The sequence below is a fragment of the Trichosurus vulpecula genome, chromosome 2 (assembly GCF_011100635.1).
Source record: "Trichosurus vulpecula isolate mTriVul1 chromosome 2, mTriVul1.pri, whole genome shotgun sequence".
Taxonomy (NCBI): Eukaryota; Metazoa; Chordata; class Mammalia; order Diprotodontia; family Phalangeridae; genus Trichosurus; species Trichosurus vulpecula.
This window is the reverse complement of record NC_050574.1, coordinates 327,185,923-327,203,736: the sequence shown is the minus strand read 5'-3', so window position 1 is coordinate 327,203,736 and position 17,814 is coordinate 327,185,923. Positions and strand designations below refer to the sequence as shown.

General features: G+C 41.5%; 1 protein-coding gene across 1 annotated transcript in view; it reads right to left on the bottom strand.

Annotated features, from left to right (window-relative positions):
• Positions 1-17,814, bottom strand: part of SLCO2A1 (solute carrier organic anion transporter family member 2A1) — a 150,556-nt gene that overhangs the window by 16,274 nt on the left and 116,468 nt on the right. Inside the window, exons 8-12 of the mRNA XM_036747810.1 lie at positions 17,534-17,698; positions 14,011-14,200; positions 9,117-9,282; positions 7,030-7,193; positions 1,203-1,267 (exon numbers count right to left, since the gene is read on the bottom strand). Coding sequence (XP_036603705.1) covers positions 1,203-1,267; positions 7,030-7,193; positions 9,117-9,282; positions 14,011-14,200; positions 17,534-17,698 — 750 coding nt within the window. The remainder of the gene's footprint in view (positions 1-1,202; positions 1,268-7,029; positions 7,194-9,116; positions 9,283-14,010; positions 14,201-17,533; positions 17,699-17,814) is intronic.

Genomic DNA, 17,814 nt, shown 5'->3' with positions numbered 1-17,814 from the left:
TATATATATATAATTTATTTGTATATCTTAATGTTTATTTTATTTTTAATTTATGGAATGCATTTCCATGACATAGTATGATAAAAAGATGATTGCACATGAAACTGCCTTTTAAAGCCCTTCATAACCTAGCCCCTTCCTACCTTTCTAATATTCTTATAACGCATTCAGTTCAGTCATTTTTCAGTCATGTCCAGTTCTTTGTCACCTCATTTGAAATGTTCTTGGCAAGGATACCAGAGTGATTTGCCATTCCTTCTCCAGCTCATTTTACAGATGAGGAAACTGAGGCAAACAAGGTTAAGTGACTTGCCCAGGGTCGCACAGCAAGTAAATATCTGAAGTCAAATTTGAACTCGGGTCCTCCTGACTCCAAGCCTGGCAGTCTATTACACTGCACTACCTAGCTTCTTATCTATCTATGTCTATGTCTGTGTCTACGTCTATGTTTATGTCTATGACTATATCTATGTCTACATCTACATCTATGTCTATGACTATGTCTATGTCTATATTTTTATCTTATACCCTCAGCATGTTCTGCAATCCATGACACTGGCCTCCTTGCTGTTCTCCATACACAAAGTACCATCTCCCAAATTCCAAGCATTTTCCCTATAGATTCCATATGCCAAGAACTCCTTCCTACCTTTTTCTGTCTCTTGGCTTCCCTGGCTTCATTCCAGTATCAATTAAAATCTTACCTTTTGAAAAAAAACAAAAACTCTTCTCTTTTATTAATTATTCACTAGCCATAATTAATAAAATCATTGTTAATTACCCAGAAATTATGTTTCTAGGACTTTTCACTCATCACAGCAATTCCTCCTCAGTGCTAATGCCTTCCCTCTGAGGATCATTGCCAATTAATCCTGTATTTATCCTTTTTGTACCCAGCGGTTTGCACGCTGTCTCCTATGAGCTCCTTTCCTTATCTTTGTAATCCCCAATGCTTAGCCCATTGGCTAGCACATAGTAGGCATTTAATAAATGACTAATTGACATATTGGGCCATCTCTAGTCTTCCTTGCCACTAGAACCAAGTGGCACCAGAGGAGAAAGTAAGGCTGGTGACTTTGCACAGCTCTCCCTCACTTAAATTCAATTCATTTACAAGTTATGGCATCACTTTCCTGATGCCATGGTCCTCTTCCAGAACAAAGGACAAACAAGTGATATGAATAGATTACTCAGACACTTACCCAACAGCCTCATCAGCAAGAACTGGACGCCTATAGCAAATGACTTTTCTTCCTGATTCACTACCCTATGGAGGAAACCAAGAGTTAGGCCTGGAAGAATGTAGGTCTGCTGCTTTCACTTGGGTGTCTAGAGCTGACATGGAACAAGTCAGAACTTGCTTCTCTGCAGCAAACTCTGCCAAAGAACTTTGCAATAGGACATTGTTTTTACTACCGCCTTTTCTTACCACATCAGGATCCAGGCAGAATCCCCCTCAGAGGGACCATGCATGGGGAAAAGGGAGAAGCTGATCATGGAAACAGAAAAATAACCTATTTAAAGTTGCTGATCTGAACAATGTCACTCAGTTGTATCTGACTTTGTGACCCCATTTGGGGTTTTCTTGGCAGAGATACTGGAGTGGTTTGCCATTTCCTTCTCCAGCTCATTTGACAAATGAAGACACTGAGGCAGACAGTGGTAAGTGACTTGCCCAGGGTCACACAGCTAGGAAATGTTTGAGGCCAGATTTTAACCCAGGTCTTCCTGACTCCAGGCTTGGCATTCTATCCACTGCACCACCGAGCTACCCTAGCTGCTCAAAAGATGTGGTGAGGCATTAATGAAATAAAATTTCAAATACTTTGTGTCAATAAACTGTCACTGCCCTCTCCCAATTCAATTAACTTTGGTGGCTCCCTATCACCTCCAGGATCAAATATAAAATCATCTATTTCATATTTGAAGTGCAAGCAATTAAAAATCTACGATTTACACAGAGAACAGGGCAACAACTCCCACGATGCTTTGTCATTTATATTTGTCATGATGAAAGCAGAAGCCTCTATCCCTACCTACTAATAGCTTTTAATGGCCTGGTTTATGATGACACAGAAGTTGTCTCTACTCCCAAATCCTGTGTTTTTTCCTTGTTTTAAAAGGGCAGGAACTCTTTAATATTTTTTTTCTACTTTAGTGTAATAAATGTTTGCTTTATGAATAAATGAATGCAAAAATGCATGCATACATAAATGAATGAATGGATGAATAAATGAATGAACCGCATCAGCCTGGAAAGAGTTCTGGATCTGGAGGATCTGGACTGGAATCCCAACTCTATCACTTATTACTTATGTGACCCTGAAAAAGTCAGCTAACCTCTCTGGGCCTCCATTACCTTTCTAGAAAATACGGAGATAAGATTAAATTAATTTTAAGGTCCTATATAGCTCTAAATTCAATGGTCCACTATCATAATGACATTTCCTGTATTTTGAGAATTAAAGATCTTTGGTGTGAACCAGTTAAAGTAAAGCTCATTTAAGTCTGCGCACATGAATGTCCTTGGAGGACAAGGATAAATGGATTCCACAGATAATCCTCAAACATCATTTAAATGATTAATTTTACCCTTCCTGCCCCCATCAAATATTTACAGAAGTGCTAAGCCATGGTAAAATGGATTAATTTGGGATTTCACTCTTCTATCTACCCTCCAAGGGAGTTTCTGGCAAGATGGGAAACTGAGGCCAGCAAGAGAAAGGTAGGTATTTTTGAACAGGGATGATAAACCTGTAAGGTTTACCCCTATGTATTTTTGCTTCTTTGTTCAGGGGCAGAGAGAGTTGGAAAGCAGAGAAGGGAGCATACAAATGTTTTGTGTAGATTTCTGGAGGGGCAGAACTAGAATGAGTAGAAATCATAACAGGGCTGTAGATTTCAACTCAAAATATGGAATAACTTTCTTCTTTTTTCTTTAAATTAATTTATTAAATTAATTTAATTTATCTGATTTTAGTTTTCAACATTCACTTCCATAAGCTTTTGAGTTTTAATTTTTCTCTGCCTCCCTCCCCTCCCCACTTCCCAAGATGGCTTGCAACCTGAGCTCTTCATATACATTCTTATTAAATATGTTTTCACATTAGTCATGTTGTAAAGAAGAATTCGAATGAATGGGACAAACCACTACAAAGAAAAAACAAAACAAAAGGAGAGAGAAAGAGAGCAAGTAGTCTGCATTCAGACTCCACAGCTCTTTCTCTGGATGTGGATACCATTTTTAAGGAAGAACTGTCTAGCCAATGAAGCTGTTCCAAAGTGAGGTGGAAGAGGCAGTGTGCATGGTAGATGGGCAGTTGGCTTTGGAGACCGCAAGACCTCGGATATATACTGGCTGTGTGAATATATACTGCCTTGGATATATGCTGGCTGTGTGAATAAGTCACTTAATCTCTCAGGTTCCCAGGTAACCCTCTAAGATTATAAACTGCAGAGAAGGGGCTGATTGGCATTGGCAGAGAAAGTCTCTCACTTGGCATTCTCACTGCTGAGATCGCCTATTCAGTCAAAAAAATGGAAGGGGCTGGTCACAAGACCAGGAAGGTAACGAAGTCTCTGAATTGAAGGTATCCAAGAATATTAAGGGATGTATTGTGGAGAGAGCTACCCTTGGGATCAGAAAGATGTGGGTTCAAATTTCACCTCTTACACATATTGCCTTCTCACATTATTTCCTCCTTCACCCCAGACTCACATGAGGAGCTGGCCTCTTTCTCCTTGCCAAGGCAAACCCTTCTACATGTACAAATGATCCTGTCCATCTCAAGACAATCTATCCCTTTCCTTCTAGCAGATTACTCCCCTCTATCACCCCTATTATTGTTGCTTATTCGGTCATGACCCTGTAGGTGATAGCATGCCAACACTGTCCATGGTGTTTTCTTATTAAAGGTACTGGGGTGGTTTGCCATTTCCTTCTCCAATTCATTTGACAGATGGGGAAACTGATGCAAACAGGGTTAAGTGACTTGCCCAGGGTCACACAGCTAGGAAGTGCCTGGGGCCAGATGTGAACTCAGGTCTTCCTGACTCCGGGCCTAGCACTGTAGCCACTGGGCCACTTAACTACCCCTATCATCCCTATTCTCGCTCTAATCTTTAATCTCTCCTGTTGTTTTTTTTTTTTTTTACTATTGGCTGCTTTTTTACAACCTATAAACATGCTCTCATCTACTCCCTAATCAAAAGCCCTCACCTGATCCTGTTATTCATCCTATATCTCTCCTCCCTCTTGTAGCTAAACTGCTTAAGAGAGGCGCTTACAGTTAGCCTTCCATTTCCTTTCCTCTCAGTTTCAGTAACTCTTTGCAGTCTGGCTTCTGACCTCATCATACAACTGAACCTACTCTCTCCAAAGGCACCGGTGATCTCCTCATTGCCAAGTTTAGTGGCCCTTTCTCAGCCCTCATCCTTCTGGACCTCTGGGCAGGCTATGACACTGGTGATTGCTCACTTCTTCCTGATACTCTCTCCACTCTAGGGGGTTCCAAAAGTCTTAGTGTTTTAAGACATTAAGCCAAATTAGGACTTCTGGAACACACACATATATAAAAGAAGCTAAATCACCCACTTTTAACCTGGTGAGAGATGTTGTACAGAGTAGTCATGCTTAGGGGTAGGGGTTACAGCAATAATAATAATGACTAGCATTTATGTGGTGCCTACTATGTGCTAGGCACTTTACAAATATCATTTCATCTGATCCTCACAACAGCCCTAAAAAGTATTATTAGTATATTAATTATTAATGACTATATTAATAATTTAATAATTATTAATAGTACTATATTAATAATTAATGATTTGATTACATTAATAATACTATTCTATCTTCATTTTATAGATGAGAAAACTGAGACAAAGAAAGGTTAAGTAGCTTGCCCAGGGTCACACAGCAAATAAGTATCTGAGGCTGGATTTGAACTCAGATCTTCCTGATTCTAGGCACAGCAGCTCCATCCACTGAGCAATGGACTAGATTAACTCTAAGGTCTCTCCTCGTGCTAAGAGCTATGATTCTGCGCTTTATTGAAAAGGAGAAGCAGATGGAGTTTTCCATCTTAGGACTGCAGAACCTGATTAGGAAGCTGGAATCAGGGGAAATGATCCACTTTGGGAGCTTTCCAAGAAATCTGAGAGGCGGGAGTGTCACAGAACAGAGCGCCAGAGCTCCAGGGACCGTAGGGATCCTCTTAGGCCCAGCCATCTCATTTGACAGATGACAAAACTAAGGGCCGCAGATACAAAGCAACAGGTCACACAGGTACTAAGCAGCACAGCCAAACTATGTTCTCAAAAACTTGCTGTTCTTCCTCATCCTGAGAAGAAAAAGGATCCGGTCTCTTTTGGTTCAGAAGAAAATCTAAACATTGGGAAATGTACGTGAGGGGAAAAAAACCCCAAAAAATCCCAATAAAAGTTATTTTGGAAATATTGCTAAGGAACAGAGAAAAGAAAGAAAGGCAGCAGGGGAAGGAGCTGAATTGTTTGAACTAGGATGAGGTCACACCAGGGTCATCCCCTGGAAAACAGCATTTTAGAAGCATTTCAATGCCAACTGAAACCTGACTCCTTTCCCTTTTTTTTTTTTTTTTTTGTTAAATTTTGTCTCTGGCTGGACTGTTCATTTTCTTGCTTACGGATTTAATTCTCATTCTTCTCATGAGTTTGGCTCACGAGGCCTCACGCTGGGGTTGTTTCCGGATTTTCTTTACCTCTCTGGTTAAGGTTACAGTCTCCTGTCTCTAACTTTCTCTAGGCTTGGTCTGTCCTTTTTCCCTCTGCCCACTCACCATCTTTTTAAGACTTTGCCCAATTTTTCTTTCCTCGCTAAGTACTGAATCCTAATATCTAAGTTATTTGCTAAGAGAATCATTTTATTTCCTGAATACTTAACCCCACACATCTCTCAATCAAAAGGCCTGGGGCTGGAGAACAGATGAGATTCTGCTTTGCTGTTGCGTTGTTTCAGTCATGCCTGATTCTTGCCGACCACATGTGAGGTTTTCTTGGAAGAGATAGTGGAGTGGTTCGCCGTTTCCCTCTCCAGCTCATTTTACAGATGAGGAAACTGAGGCAAACAGGGGTAAGCGACTTGCCAGAGTCACACAGCTGGTAAATGTCTGAGGCTGGATTTGAACTCAGGAAGATGAGTCTTTTGGACTCCAGGCCCAGCACTCTGTGCACTATGGAGCTACCTAGCCACCCTGACATTCTGCTTTAGGGACAGTCAAGGAGAAAACAAATGAGAGGAAACATGGTATAGTGGATAGAGGACTGGACCTAGAAAGGAAGGCCTGGTTCAAATCCTATCTCTTCTACTTTTTAAAAAAGAATTTTTTTTCTCTTAAATTTTTTTTCTCTCCTACTTTAAATGTATTTGTGTATGACAATGGGCAATTGTTAATTACCCTCAGTCTTAGGCAGCTTTCTAAGACTTATTCATGAAGTCAAAGCTGGGTTGAAATCTGCTATAGGATCAAAGATCCAAAGCTGGAAGATACCTCAAAGTCCATCTGGTCCAACCCCACTCATTTCACAGATGAGGAAAACGAGGCCCAGGAAACTAGGCGGCATAGTGGTTTTAGAGTCCCGGAGTCACGAAGACCTGAGTTCAAATCCTTCCTCTGACACTTTCCAGCTATCCCAGGCAATTCCCTTGACTTCCCAGTTTCCTCTTCAGGAAAATGGGGATAATATCAGCCCTTACCTCACGGCGCTCTTTTGAGGATTAAATATGCTGACGTACGTAAAATGCTTTGTGAAATATAAACGCACTGTGTGTTGGCTGTTGTATTATTGGTGTAAGTGCTTCCTCCAAGGTCACACAGGTGAAAAACCTTGAGGCAGACCTTGTACTTTGGCTCCTGAGTCAGTGCTCAACCCACCTCTCCCTCGGAGGGAAGAGAACTTTGTATAAACAAGGAAAAGAGGAAACAAGAGAGGAAGTGTAAGTCCTGTAAAGAAAGGACAAAGAAGGAAAAGAAAAGTCTCCCATTCACTTACCTCAAGACCATCATGTAGAGAGGATTGTGGGAAATGCAGGCAATCAAGGAGACGAAGGAGATGAGGAAGATCATAGGGAGCAGGAAGTGGGCGCAGGGGATTGGGCAGGACCCTGTCTTTGCTGAAGAGGTTACCCCGGGGATACAGGTGCAGTTGAAATAGGTCTTGAGGCGGACAAAGCACCAAAAGAGGAAAAACAAAGTCTATCGTTAGTTTAGAAATCATCGTACTTGCAAAGGCACATATCAGTCCTTTCATGAATCAGTCGTTCTCTGATGATCCCAGAGCTGGACTAACCAAGAATTTTGGCCTTGGATTCACTTCAAGTCAACAAGTATTAAGTGCCTACTATGTGCCAGGCACTGTGCTAAGCACTGGGGGTACAAAGAAGTAAAAAACAGTCTCTGCCCTCAGTGAGCTCACAGTGAAATGGGGAGACAATGTTCAAGTAAGGTCTTGATGATTTAAATGTATCTGGCAATCGTCAACTCTTTACTTAGCTCTTTATGCTATAGAGACCGGGCTCTATTAGTGATAGGCAGAGCCTTAGAAGTTCAATGTAAGACATTGCATTGATGGGATTCTTGTCAATTCCAGGGGCTGAGCACTATTTTGTGGTAGTTTGAGGACATGTGGGAACATCTTGGCAGCGTAGCAGTGTTGTGCAGACAGAAGCTCCAAGGAAAAGCAGCACTCTCATAAAAAGAAGGAAGGAAGAGAGGAATGAAAGGAGGGAAGAAGGGAGGAAGGGGGGAGGGAAGGAAACAAGGAAAGGAGGGAGGAAGGGAGAGAGGGAGGAAAGAAGGAAGGAGGGAGGAAGGAAGGAAAGAAGGAAGGAAAGGAGGGAAGAAGGGAGAGAGGGAGGAAAGAAGGAAGGGAGGAAAGGAGGAAGGAAGGAAGGAAGGAAGGAAGGAAGGAAGGAAGGAAGGAAGGAAGGAAGGAAAGGAATGAAGGAGGCAGGGGGAAATGAAGGAAAAAAGAGGGAATAAAGGAGGGAGAGAAGGAAGAAAGAAAGGAAGGAAGGAAGGAAGGAAGACAATGAAGGAGGGAGGGGGGAATGAAAGAAGGAAGAGAGGGAATGAAGGAGGGAGAGAAGGAGGAAAGGAAGAGATGGAGGGAGGAAGAGGTAATTGAAGAGAGAGGGAGAAAGAAGAAAAGAAGAAAGGAAGCTCTGCTAAGAGCTTTACAAATATGATCTCATTTTCTCCTTATAACAACCCTAGGAGGTAAGTGATATTATTATCCCCATTTTACAGTTGAGAAAACTAAGTCCTGGATCACACAATTAATTAAATTGTCTTAGGCTACAGTTGAATTCAAGCCTTCCTGACTCGAGGCCCAGTGCTCTTCTCACTGTATTCTATCCATCTAGCTGCCTCATCCTAGTGGGAAAAGCATTGGGTTTGCACATCAATAGAACTGGTTTTAACTTCCATTCCTCCATTTATTTTTTTAAATTTAGGAAAGCCATTTTATTTCTCTGGGCCTCAGTTTCTTCCATATCAAGTCTCATAGCACTACTGGTACTAGCGGATAGAAAACCAGCCCCAGATTCAGGAAGATCTGGATTCAAGTCTTGCTTCTGACAAATACTAGCTATGTGACTTTGTCTGAATCATTGACCTTTCCAAGGCCCAGAGCTACTCTAAGAAGAGAAGTTGCAGAGAACCTGCCAATCTGACTCGGTAGATGGAGCTGGATCTTCAGAAGTTCTGTCTACTACAGGACAACTAGGTGGTGCAGTGGATAGAGAACTGGCCCTGGAATTAGGAGGACCTGAGTTTAAATTCAGCTTCAGACACTTACTAGCTGTGTGACTCTTGCCAAGTCATTTAACCCTGATAGCCTCAAAGAGAGAGAGAGAGAGAGAGAGAGAGAGAGAGAGAGAGAGAGAGAGAGAGAGGGAGGGAGGGAGGGAGGGAGAGAGAGAGAAAGTTTCCCCTACTAATAAAATCATTGGTCCAGTCCCATCCTGACTTGTGAGAATTAAATGAAAGAATATCCATGAAAGGTTTTTGCAACTATAAAGCCTCACATAAACCTAAAGCACTATCATTATTCTTCTTGGAGTCCCTGCTGTCCCTTACCACTTGTTTTGAATTCACAGAGCTGATGTTGAAGTCCATGCAACCAGCATGACAGGGGGAGATGTACTCTATCCCATTGGACCCACAGACAGGGTGGAAGATGGAATCAGGACATGAGCACTCCTTTCGACATTCTAGTGGTGCCCGATTTATAGAACTTGGTGTTCTGCCAATAAAACAGGAAATAAGGCGTAAAACAGAGCAAAGCAAAACAAAGTGCCCAACAACTCACTCTCCATTGCCCCTACTTAAAAAAAAAATCTCTTGCCCTTTGTGAGTTCTCAGCCTGTCTAATATCCCTGTCTCTGTTTATCTTGGGTGGTTGCCGTACTGGGTTCTGTCCAATGCAGAGAGGCAGCATGGTGTAGTAGGGAAGGACATTGGATTCAAGATTGGGAAGATGCAGGTTCAAATCCCCATATCAGGCATTTACCAGGTAGGTAACCCTGGGCAAGTCAGTTAATCTCTTCATACCTCAAGTTCCTCATGTGTAAAAGGAGGGGGTTGGACTTGATGACCTCTTAGGTTCCTCCCAGTTCTAAATCATAGATGGACAATGCACATGCTACTTGTTCTTTGTACTCTCCCTCATTCTTGTTGGGACCTATACATTTATTTCCCCATTGGGTATCCCTATCCCTAGCTGAATAGCTCTGCAGAGTTGGAAAACTGTGGTCTGCAAACCTATGACACCCAAGGGTCTGTGGGAGAGAAGACAAAGTCCCAAATAACTGTAATCTTCAAGGGAAAAATGGTAGCTTCCACATGCAACCCAAACCATAGGCAGGAATTGTTTTATCTATCTATCTATCTATCTATCTATCTATCTATCTATCTATCTATCTATCTATCTACCTACCTACTATTATCTACCTTATCTGTCTCTCTCTGTCTCTCTGTCTTCTATCCATCCATCTATCTATCCTCTATTGATATATCTATTGCTCTATTGATCTGTTTACTATCATCTACCTTATCACTTTGTCTCTGTCTCTCTCCTATCCATTCATCTATTTATCCTCTCTCTCTCTCCCTCCCTCTCTCTCTCTCTCTCTCTCTCTCTCTCTCTCTCTCTCTCTCTCTCTCTGTCTCTCTCTCTCCTATCCATCTATGTATCTATGTTCTATCACCTATCAATTTGTTTTTAAATTTTTATCTTGGACATGAGTATTTGTACATTATATATATTTTACATGAGAAACTATGATTTCCTGTGTTAATCTGTAGGGTCATGATTAGCTAATTCATTGTTTTCTGGAGAGGGTAGAGGTAAATGGGGATAGAGAAGTATGATAACTTGACTGTTTAATCACCACTCACCTGCTGTACCATGGAAGTAAGGAGAACATGCCAACATTTCCCAAGCTTTTTTCCATTCATGATACCCCCATGAAATTGATGAAATGCTGGGACATACCAGGGAGTATCCCCCTAATCTGTATCCACCAACCTCTTAAGATACATGCACACACATGAGTGCGAAGCAGCCAGTCTTTGTCCTTTCCTCGCCATAGTTACAGCTTCGATCCTAAACTCTCTTGGTGAAAAAACTTAGTGAAGGGAGCCCAAAGAAACCCAGATGCTGGGACGCATCCATGTCATCTCTGTAGCATTCTAGTAGAGCCCAACAGTTTGGTTGGGAAAGAGCTTGGTTCACAGCGGGAAACCATGGGGTATTCTGAACAAATAACAAAGAATGCTGATTCTGTCCATTTGACCTACCTTGTATTTCTTTTCAGGGACGGTGAGACAGTAAACTCTAGGGACGTCTCTGTAAGGCTGCACTAAAGGGCTCTGAGCACATAGCAAGCCCTTGATGAGTACATGCTGAATCAAATACATGTTGAATTAGGCAGTGTAATACAAGGGAGGGAGTATGAAGGAGCACAGTTGCAGGAATGACAGGAGCTGGGTTCATAGCTCATCTCTGAGTGAGACTTGCTAACTGTGTGGGCTTGGGCAAACCGCTGAACCTCTCTAAGCCTCAGTTTCTTAATCTGTTAAATGAGAAGGTAAACCTAGAAAGTCTAAGAGGAACTTATACCTTTCTAACTATTACCCTAATCTTTGGTGTGGTATATCAAATCAGAGTTGTCAAACTCAAGATCCGAAGGCTGGGTGCAGTCCTTCCCCTCCCCCTCAAGACTCCCCAGTGAGCCAGTCAGATTAAAATGCAATTTGTTGTTGTTGCTCAGTCACGTCCAACTTTTGTGACCCCATTTGGGGTTTTCTTTGCAGTGATACTGGAATCATTTGGCATTTCCTTTTCTAGGTCATTTTACATATGAGGAAACTGAGGCAAACAGGATTAAGTGACTTGCCCAGGGTCACACATCACACAGTTAGTAAGTGTCTGAGGCCAGATTTGAATTCAGGAACATGAGTCTTCCTGACTTCAGGCCTGGCACCCTAACCATTATGTCACCTTGCTGCCCAAAATGCAATCAGGAAATTTCAATAAGATAAATAAAAATACAATGAAATATAGATAATGTTAATTTGAGTTTTCTAAGTCAACATGCGATCCATAGTAATTCTCTCCTGTCTGAGTTTGACAATGCTGCATCAAACGGTTGCCATGGAAATCTGATATTCAGGTTTCATGGAGATTTCATCAGAATTTCCATCCAATTTCATGGAAATGGAGATACTCAATAAGCATGGCACTGGAGAAGATAAAAGCGTTAGATAAAAACAGTGATATACCTAATTAGATATGACCAATATACATGTAATTAAAATGCAAAATAATACATAAATATACAAGGTGAGGAAAAAAGAAACCCGTTCCATGAGTCCTGATGGGCAGCTAGGTGGCACAGCGGATAGAGCACCAGGACTAGAGTCAGGAAGACCTGAATTCAAATCCGGCCTCAGATACTTCCTACTTGTATGACCCTAGGCAAGTCACTTAACTCTCTTTGCCTCAGTTTCCTCATCTGTCAAATGAGCTGGAAGAGGAAGTGCCAAACTACTCCAGTGTCTCTGCCAAGAAAACCCCAAATGGGGTCACAAAGAGTCGGACACAACTGAAATGACTGAACAACAACAAAGATGAGTCCTTATAAGGGAAAGATCATGAAAGTCTTAGGGAAGGAAAAATTAAGGAAGATTTCCTGAAGGGGGTCACGTTTGAACTAGGCTTCTAAAGGCAGCAAGGTACAGTGGGAAAAAATAAACAGCTCCAGAGTCAGAGGGTCTGGATTCAAATTCTGCCTCTGAAACTACTTCGACATCCTTGGGCAAGTCATTTAACTTCCCTGGGCCTCAGTTTTCTCATTTGTAAAATGAGGAGGTTGGGTTAGATGGCCTCTGAGATCCCTTCCTGCTTTACATCTGCAATCCTGTGACTGGTAAGATGCCAACAGGTAGGAAGGAGAAGGAATAGTCAGGAGGATGCTCTTCATGACTCTGTATGGTGTTCTCTTGGTAGAGATGCATGGTTTGTTATTTTCTTCTTCAGCTCATTTTATAGATAAGAAAACAGGCAAACACGGTTAAGTGACTGGCCCAGGGTCACACAGCTAGTAAGTGTCTGAAGCTGGATTTGAACTCAGGCCTGCCTGACTCCAGGCCCAACACTCTGTCTACTGCCCTACCTAGCTGCCCCTGTCTGGCACATGGCAAGTGCTTAATTAAGGCTTAATAATTTCCAAATGATTGTGCCGGAGGGACAGGTAGACCCTGACAGAGCTGGATTCTCATATCCCCTATATCCAGTCTCTTGAAGTATCTGAGGAAAATTCAGCCTCATACAGAACCCCCAGGATCCCAGAGACCACACTCTGAGAATCACTTGGAACATTAACTAAACCCAGAACATAACTAAGTCTGTTCTCAATAAATGTTTGCTGAATTGATCGCTGCTTTTATTGAGTGTCTGACTGATGTCTTCTGGCCCGTCTCAAGCCATTTATCTCATTTCTTCTCAAATACTCAAAGTTATTCTCATCAGCACTGGCCTGAGACCAAATAAAGATCACTCTCTGGTTTCTGTCTGTCAATACTTCCTAGGAATCCGTTTGTTAATTTGAGTCATTTTGTTCTTAAAACAGAACACTGAGTGCTAATAGTCCTTTATGGCCACCAGATTGTTTTTAACCCTGCTTATGGATCATTCCTCATCTTGCAGACCTATAGGAGAAAGAAAAAGGAAAGAGTAGAGAAAGAAGTAGAGAAAAGAGTAAGGTGGCACAGTGGATGGAGCGCTGGAACTGGAATCAGGAAGACTCATCTTCCTGAATTCAAATCTGGCCTCAGATACTTACTAGCTGTGTGACCCTGGGCAAGTCACTTAACCCTGTTTGCCTCAGTTTCCTCATCTGTAAAATGAGCTGGAGAAAGAAAAGGCAAACCACTCTAGTGTCTTTACCCAGAAAACCTCAAATGGGGTCACAAAGAGTCGGACATGACTGAAAACTACCAAATAACAACGACAAAGAATAAGGAAAATAAATCTACCATCTGCGTGTGATCTTGGGCAAATCCCCTGACCTCACTGGATTTCAGTTTTCCCATCTGTAAAATCAGGGAGTTGGACTCAATGACCTCTAAGATTCCTTCCAACTTTAAATCCAATAATAATAGTAAAAAAAAATGATTTATATTCTAATAGCACTTTAAGGTTTACAAAATATTTCCCTCAAAATAATACTGTGAAATACCTAGGGAAACCATTGTTACCCCATTTTACAGATAAAGAAACAGACTCAGCCTGGTTAAGTAACTTGCCTATGGTCATGCATCCACTGAAACCTAAGCCTCCCACTCCACTCCACTTCCCATTACACTGTACTGAGGGAAGAAAAAGATCAATAAACTACTTTGACCATAGAACCAACTCTCCCGATGGACCTCAGATTCCTGCTCTTTGTCTTCTATGACTCCACGTTACCTTATTGAGTTAACCTCCTCAATGGTTGGTGTAGGGCAACCCATGAAGAACAAGGGAAGGCAGAGTGTCATGGAGATGGTGAGAATGACCGTAGCCACACGGGGGATGGTTTGAATGGAGAAAACAAAACGTTTCATAAGGATGCCCCCAAACAGCATCCCCAAGGCAGCTGCTGGGAGGTTAATAGCACCTGTGAATGAGAAGGGACAAGAATCATAATGACAGTAATGACTTTTACACGTATATGGGGGAGGCACTGTGGCAGTGGTCGGGGAGCTGAAATTAGAATCAAAAAGACCATTAGTTCCCAAATCAATGAAATCATAAATCTAGTATACCTATTTTAAAGATGAAGAAACTGAGGGTCAGAGAGGCTAGATGACATGCCCCCCCAGAGACACATAGCTAGTAAGTTTCTGAGGCAGGATTCAAACTCAGGTTTTCCTGACTCCAATTCTTGTGCACCATCCAATGTGCTTTGTTGCTGTTAGACACTCAGCTATCTCTGACTCATTGCATGCCAGGCCCTTCTATCCTTCACTATCTCTCAAAGTCCGTCCAAGTTCATGTTTGTTGTTTCCATGACACTATCTATCCATCTCATCTTCTGCTGTCCCCTTTTCCTTTTGCCTTCCATCTTTGTCAGCGTCAGGGGCTTTTCCCATGAGTCCCGTCTTCTCATTATGTAGCCAGAGTATTTAAGCTTCAGCTTCAGTATTTGACCCTAGCTGCCATAAGAGGGGTCTTCATCCCCAGAAAATAGAGTCGAGGGTGAAGAGGAGTCAGAAATAACAATTAGGTCTCTTGCTCCAATCATTACAGAAGCCTCCAAGCTAACAGGTTTCTGTTCAATTGTCTATTTGAGGGTTAAGGTATCATTACTTACTGTATTTTTTAATGTTTGTGTTATTTGCAGGTATTCAGTAAAATGTGTTTTGTCAATTCCTTGGACTGGAAGCTCCCTGAGGACAGTTTTTTTTTTTGTATCTCTCTGCTATTTTCCCAAAGCACTAAGTAGAGATCAGTCAATTCCAAGGGCAAAAGAGAGAGGCATAACCACTGTTTAATAATGCTAATGACTTGCATTAGAATCACATATTTTTTAAGCTGGAGGGGACCTCTGAGTCCTGCGACTCTTGCTACTTCAACCCTTAGGCAAATCATCTAACTTATCTGGGGATCAGTTCTCTCATTTGTGAAACTAAACAATTTGATAATGAACTTGATTCAATCAATGAACTTGATAACTTCCAAGATTTCTTCCAGAGCAAAATCTAAGAGTCTACCCCCTTCAACTTATGGGTGAACATACAGACATGCAGAGGTGAAACAATTTTTTTCCAAATGGCTACCAAGTAGCCAAGAGAAACCTAGAACCTGGTCTTTTGACTCTGATGCATTTGTTTGGCTAAGCCTTTAGACGTGCTGATTTTTTGAGAGCTTTGAGTCTCTGAGGAGGCAAGGAAAGTGAGCAGTTCTATTACATAAAACTGAAAAGGTTTTATACAAACAAAACTAATGCAGTTAAAATTAAAAGGGGGACAGTAAAATGGGGGAGAGAATCTTTGCAGTAAGTTTCTCTGACAAAGATCCGATATCTAAGATATATAAGAAACTGATTCAAATATATGAGAGTAAATGTCATTCTCCATTAGATAAATAAATGGTCAAAGGATATGAACTGGCAGTTTTTCAAAGGAAGAAATCCAAGCTATCAACAACCATATGGAAAATGTTCCAAATCGTTACTTATCTAGCTTTGTTTAAGTCCCAACTAAAATCCCATTTTTTTTTACGGGAAGTCTTTCCTAACCCCTCTTGATTCTAGCACCTTACCTCTGTTAATTTTTTCCTGTTTGTCCTGTATATACCTTGCTTTGTATATACTTGTTTGCATGTTGTCTCCCTCTTTAGATTGTAAACCCTTTGAGGGCAAAGACTGTCTTTTGCCTCTCTTTGTATCCCCAGGGCTTAGCACAGTGCCTGGCATGTAGTAGGAGCTTAATGAATGTCTATCAATTGATTGAATCACTAATAGTAAGAAAACTACAAACTAAGACTACTCTGAGTTTCTAGCTCACCTCCATCAGACTGGCAAAAACTGACAATGGGGGCGGGGCTGTAGGAAAACAGGAATATTAATATATTATAGATGAACTTCTTATTTGGTCTATCTATTCTGGAAAGCAAATTGGAATTATATGGAACTATGGACTTCCCTTTGACCCAGCGATGCCACCACCAGGCCTCTATATCCCCATAAAGATCAAAGGAAAAGGAGAAGGAGCTACATTTACAAATATGTTCAGAACAATTCTTTTCACAGTGGCAAAGAACTGAAAAGTAAAAGGTGTCTGTCTGTTGGGGAATAGTTAAACAAATCAGAGCAGACACACGTTATGGAATGTATCATGCTGTAAGAAATAATGAAAGGGATGGTTTCAGACACCCCTTGAAGACTGGTCTGAATTGATGCAGAGTAAAGTGAGTGGAACCTAGAGAGCAATTTATACAATAACAACATGTAAAGAAGGAAAAAAACCATTGGAAGACTTAAGAACTCTGATCAATTCACTGACCAGCCACAGTTCCAAAGGACTAATGATTCTATGCACTAGCTCCTCACCTCCTGACAGAGAGTTAATGAACTCAAGGTGCAGAATGACATAGACATTTTCAGACATGCCTAATATAGGAATTTGTTTTGCTTATTTACTATGCTTATCTGATACCTGAGGTTTTTTTTTCTTTCTTTCAAATGGGGGTGGGGGTGGAGTTGGGCATGGAATGGGGAGCTAGCAATAAGGTTACTAAAACAGGAAAAAATGTAAGAGAAGATGGTCACTGAGGCATTTTAAAAATGCATAATAGAGAACAGAATGAAGGTCAATAGGAAACAGACAAGCAGGACAGTTTTGGAGGTAACATGCTGAATGGATTATGTGCCTAAAAGGAAGAGCAAGCTAATTATAAATCAGATGTGTGGTTTCATGCAGGGTCCTATTTTTCTGTTTTGCTTTGTATATGGAAGTACTTGCCGCATTTAATGTTGATTAAGTTAGAAATTTTTTAAAATCACAAAAGAAATGTCAAAGTGACATAAAAAGGGAACAGTGTTCTAAATTATACTCCGTCTCCCCCTGTGACTGTTCCAATGGTCACACCCCTCTTGAAGGCCATCTGAATTCCAATGTATGCCCAGACTCTCTGAGGGCCATGGGGTGGGGAGGAAGCCTCCTTATAATCTCCTCCCGGGCAGGAAAAGGAAACTTCTTAGACTGAAGATTTTTGGCTAGAAAGGGTTGGGGTCCCAGAGTCTATCTGGCCCAGGCCTTTCCTGATTGCTAACCAGGAAAAAGGCACTTATGGGTCTTTCCTCTCATAAATTCCTCACCCTCATTTCTTTTTTCTTTAATGTGGCACCTCACATTTTCAATGTGTTGTCAGTCCCTTGCTGTGGAGCTCCTCCCTTAGACTCAAGGACCATTTCCCAGTTCTTGGCGCCATACTTTTCAGAACTCACCGATGAGAAAGTTGGCATAGGCTGCAGTGGTCCCGTACTGTTTTTCCAGGAACTTGTTGAGGAAGGTGGAGAGGCCAGCAATGACTGAGGAGAAGCTGCACTGTGTCATGACCACCAAGACAAACAGGGGGTTCATCAGAAGTCTCACGAAAATGCGGGGAAACCCTGAGAACAAACATTATTTATGGCAGGTCCTAATCGCTCAAATGAAGCATTCCTGGGCTTTTATTGTGTTATTATTGTCATCTCTGATTTTTTAAAAATAGGACTATGAAGAGAGA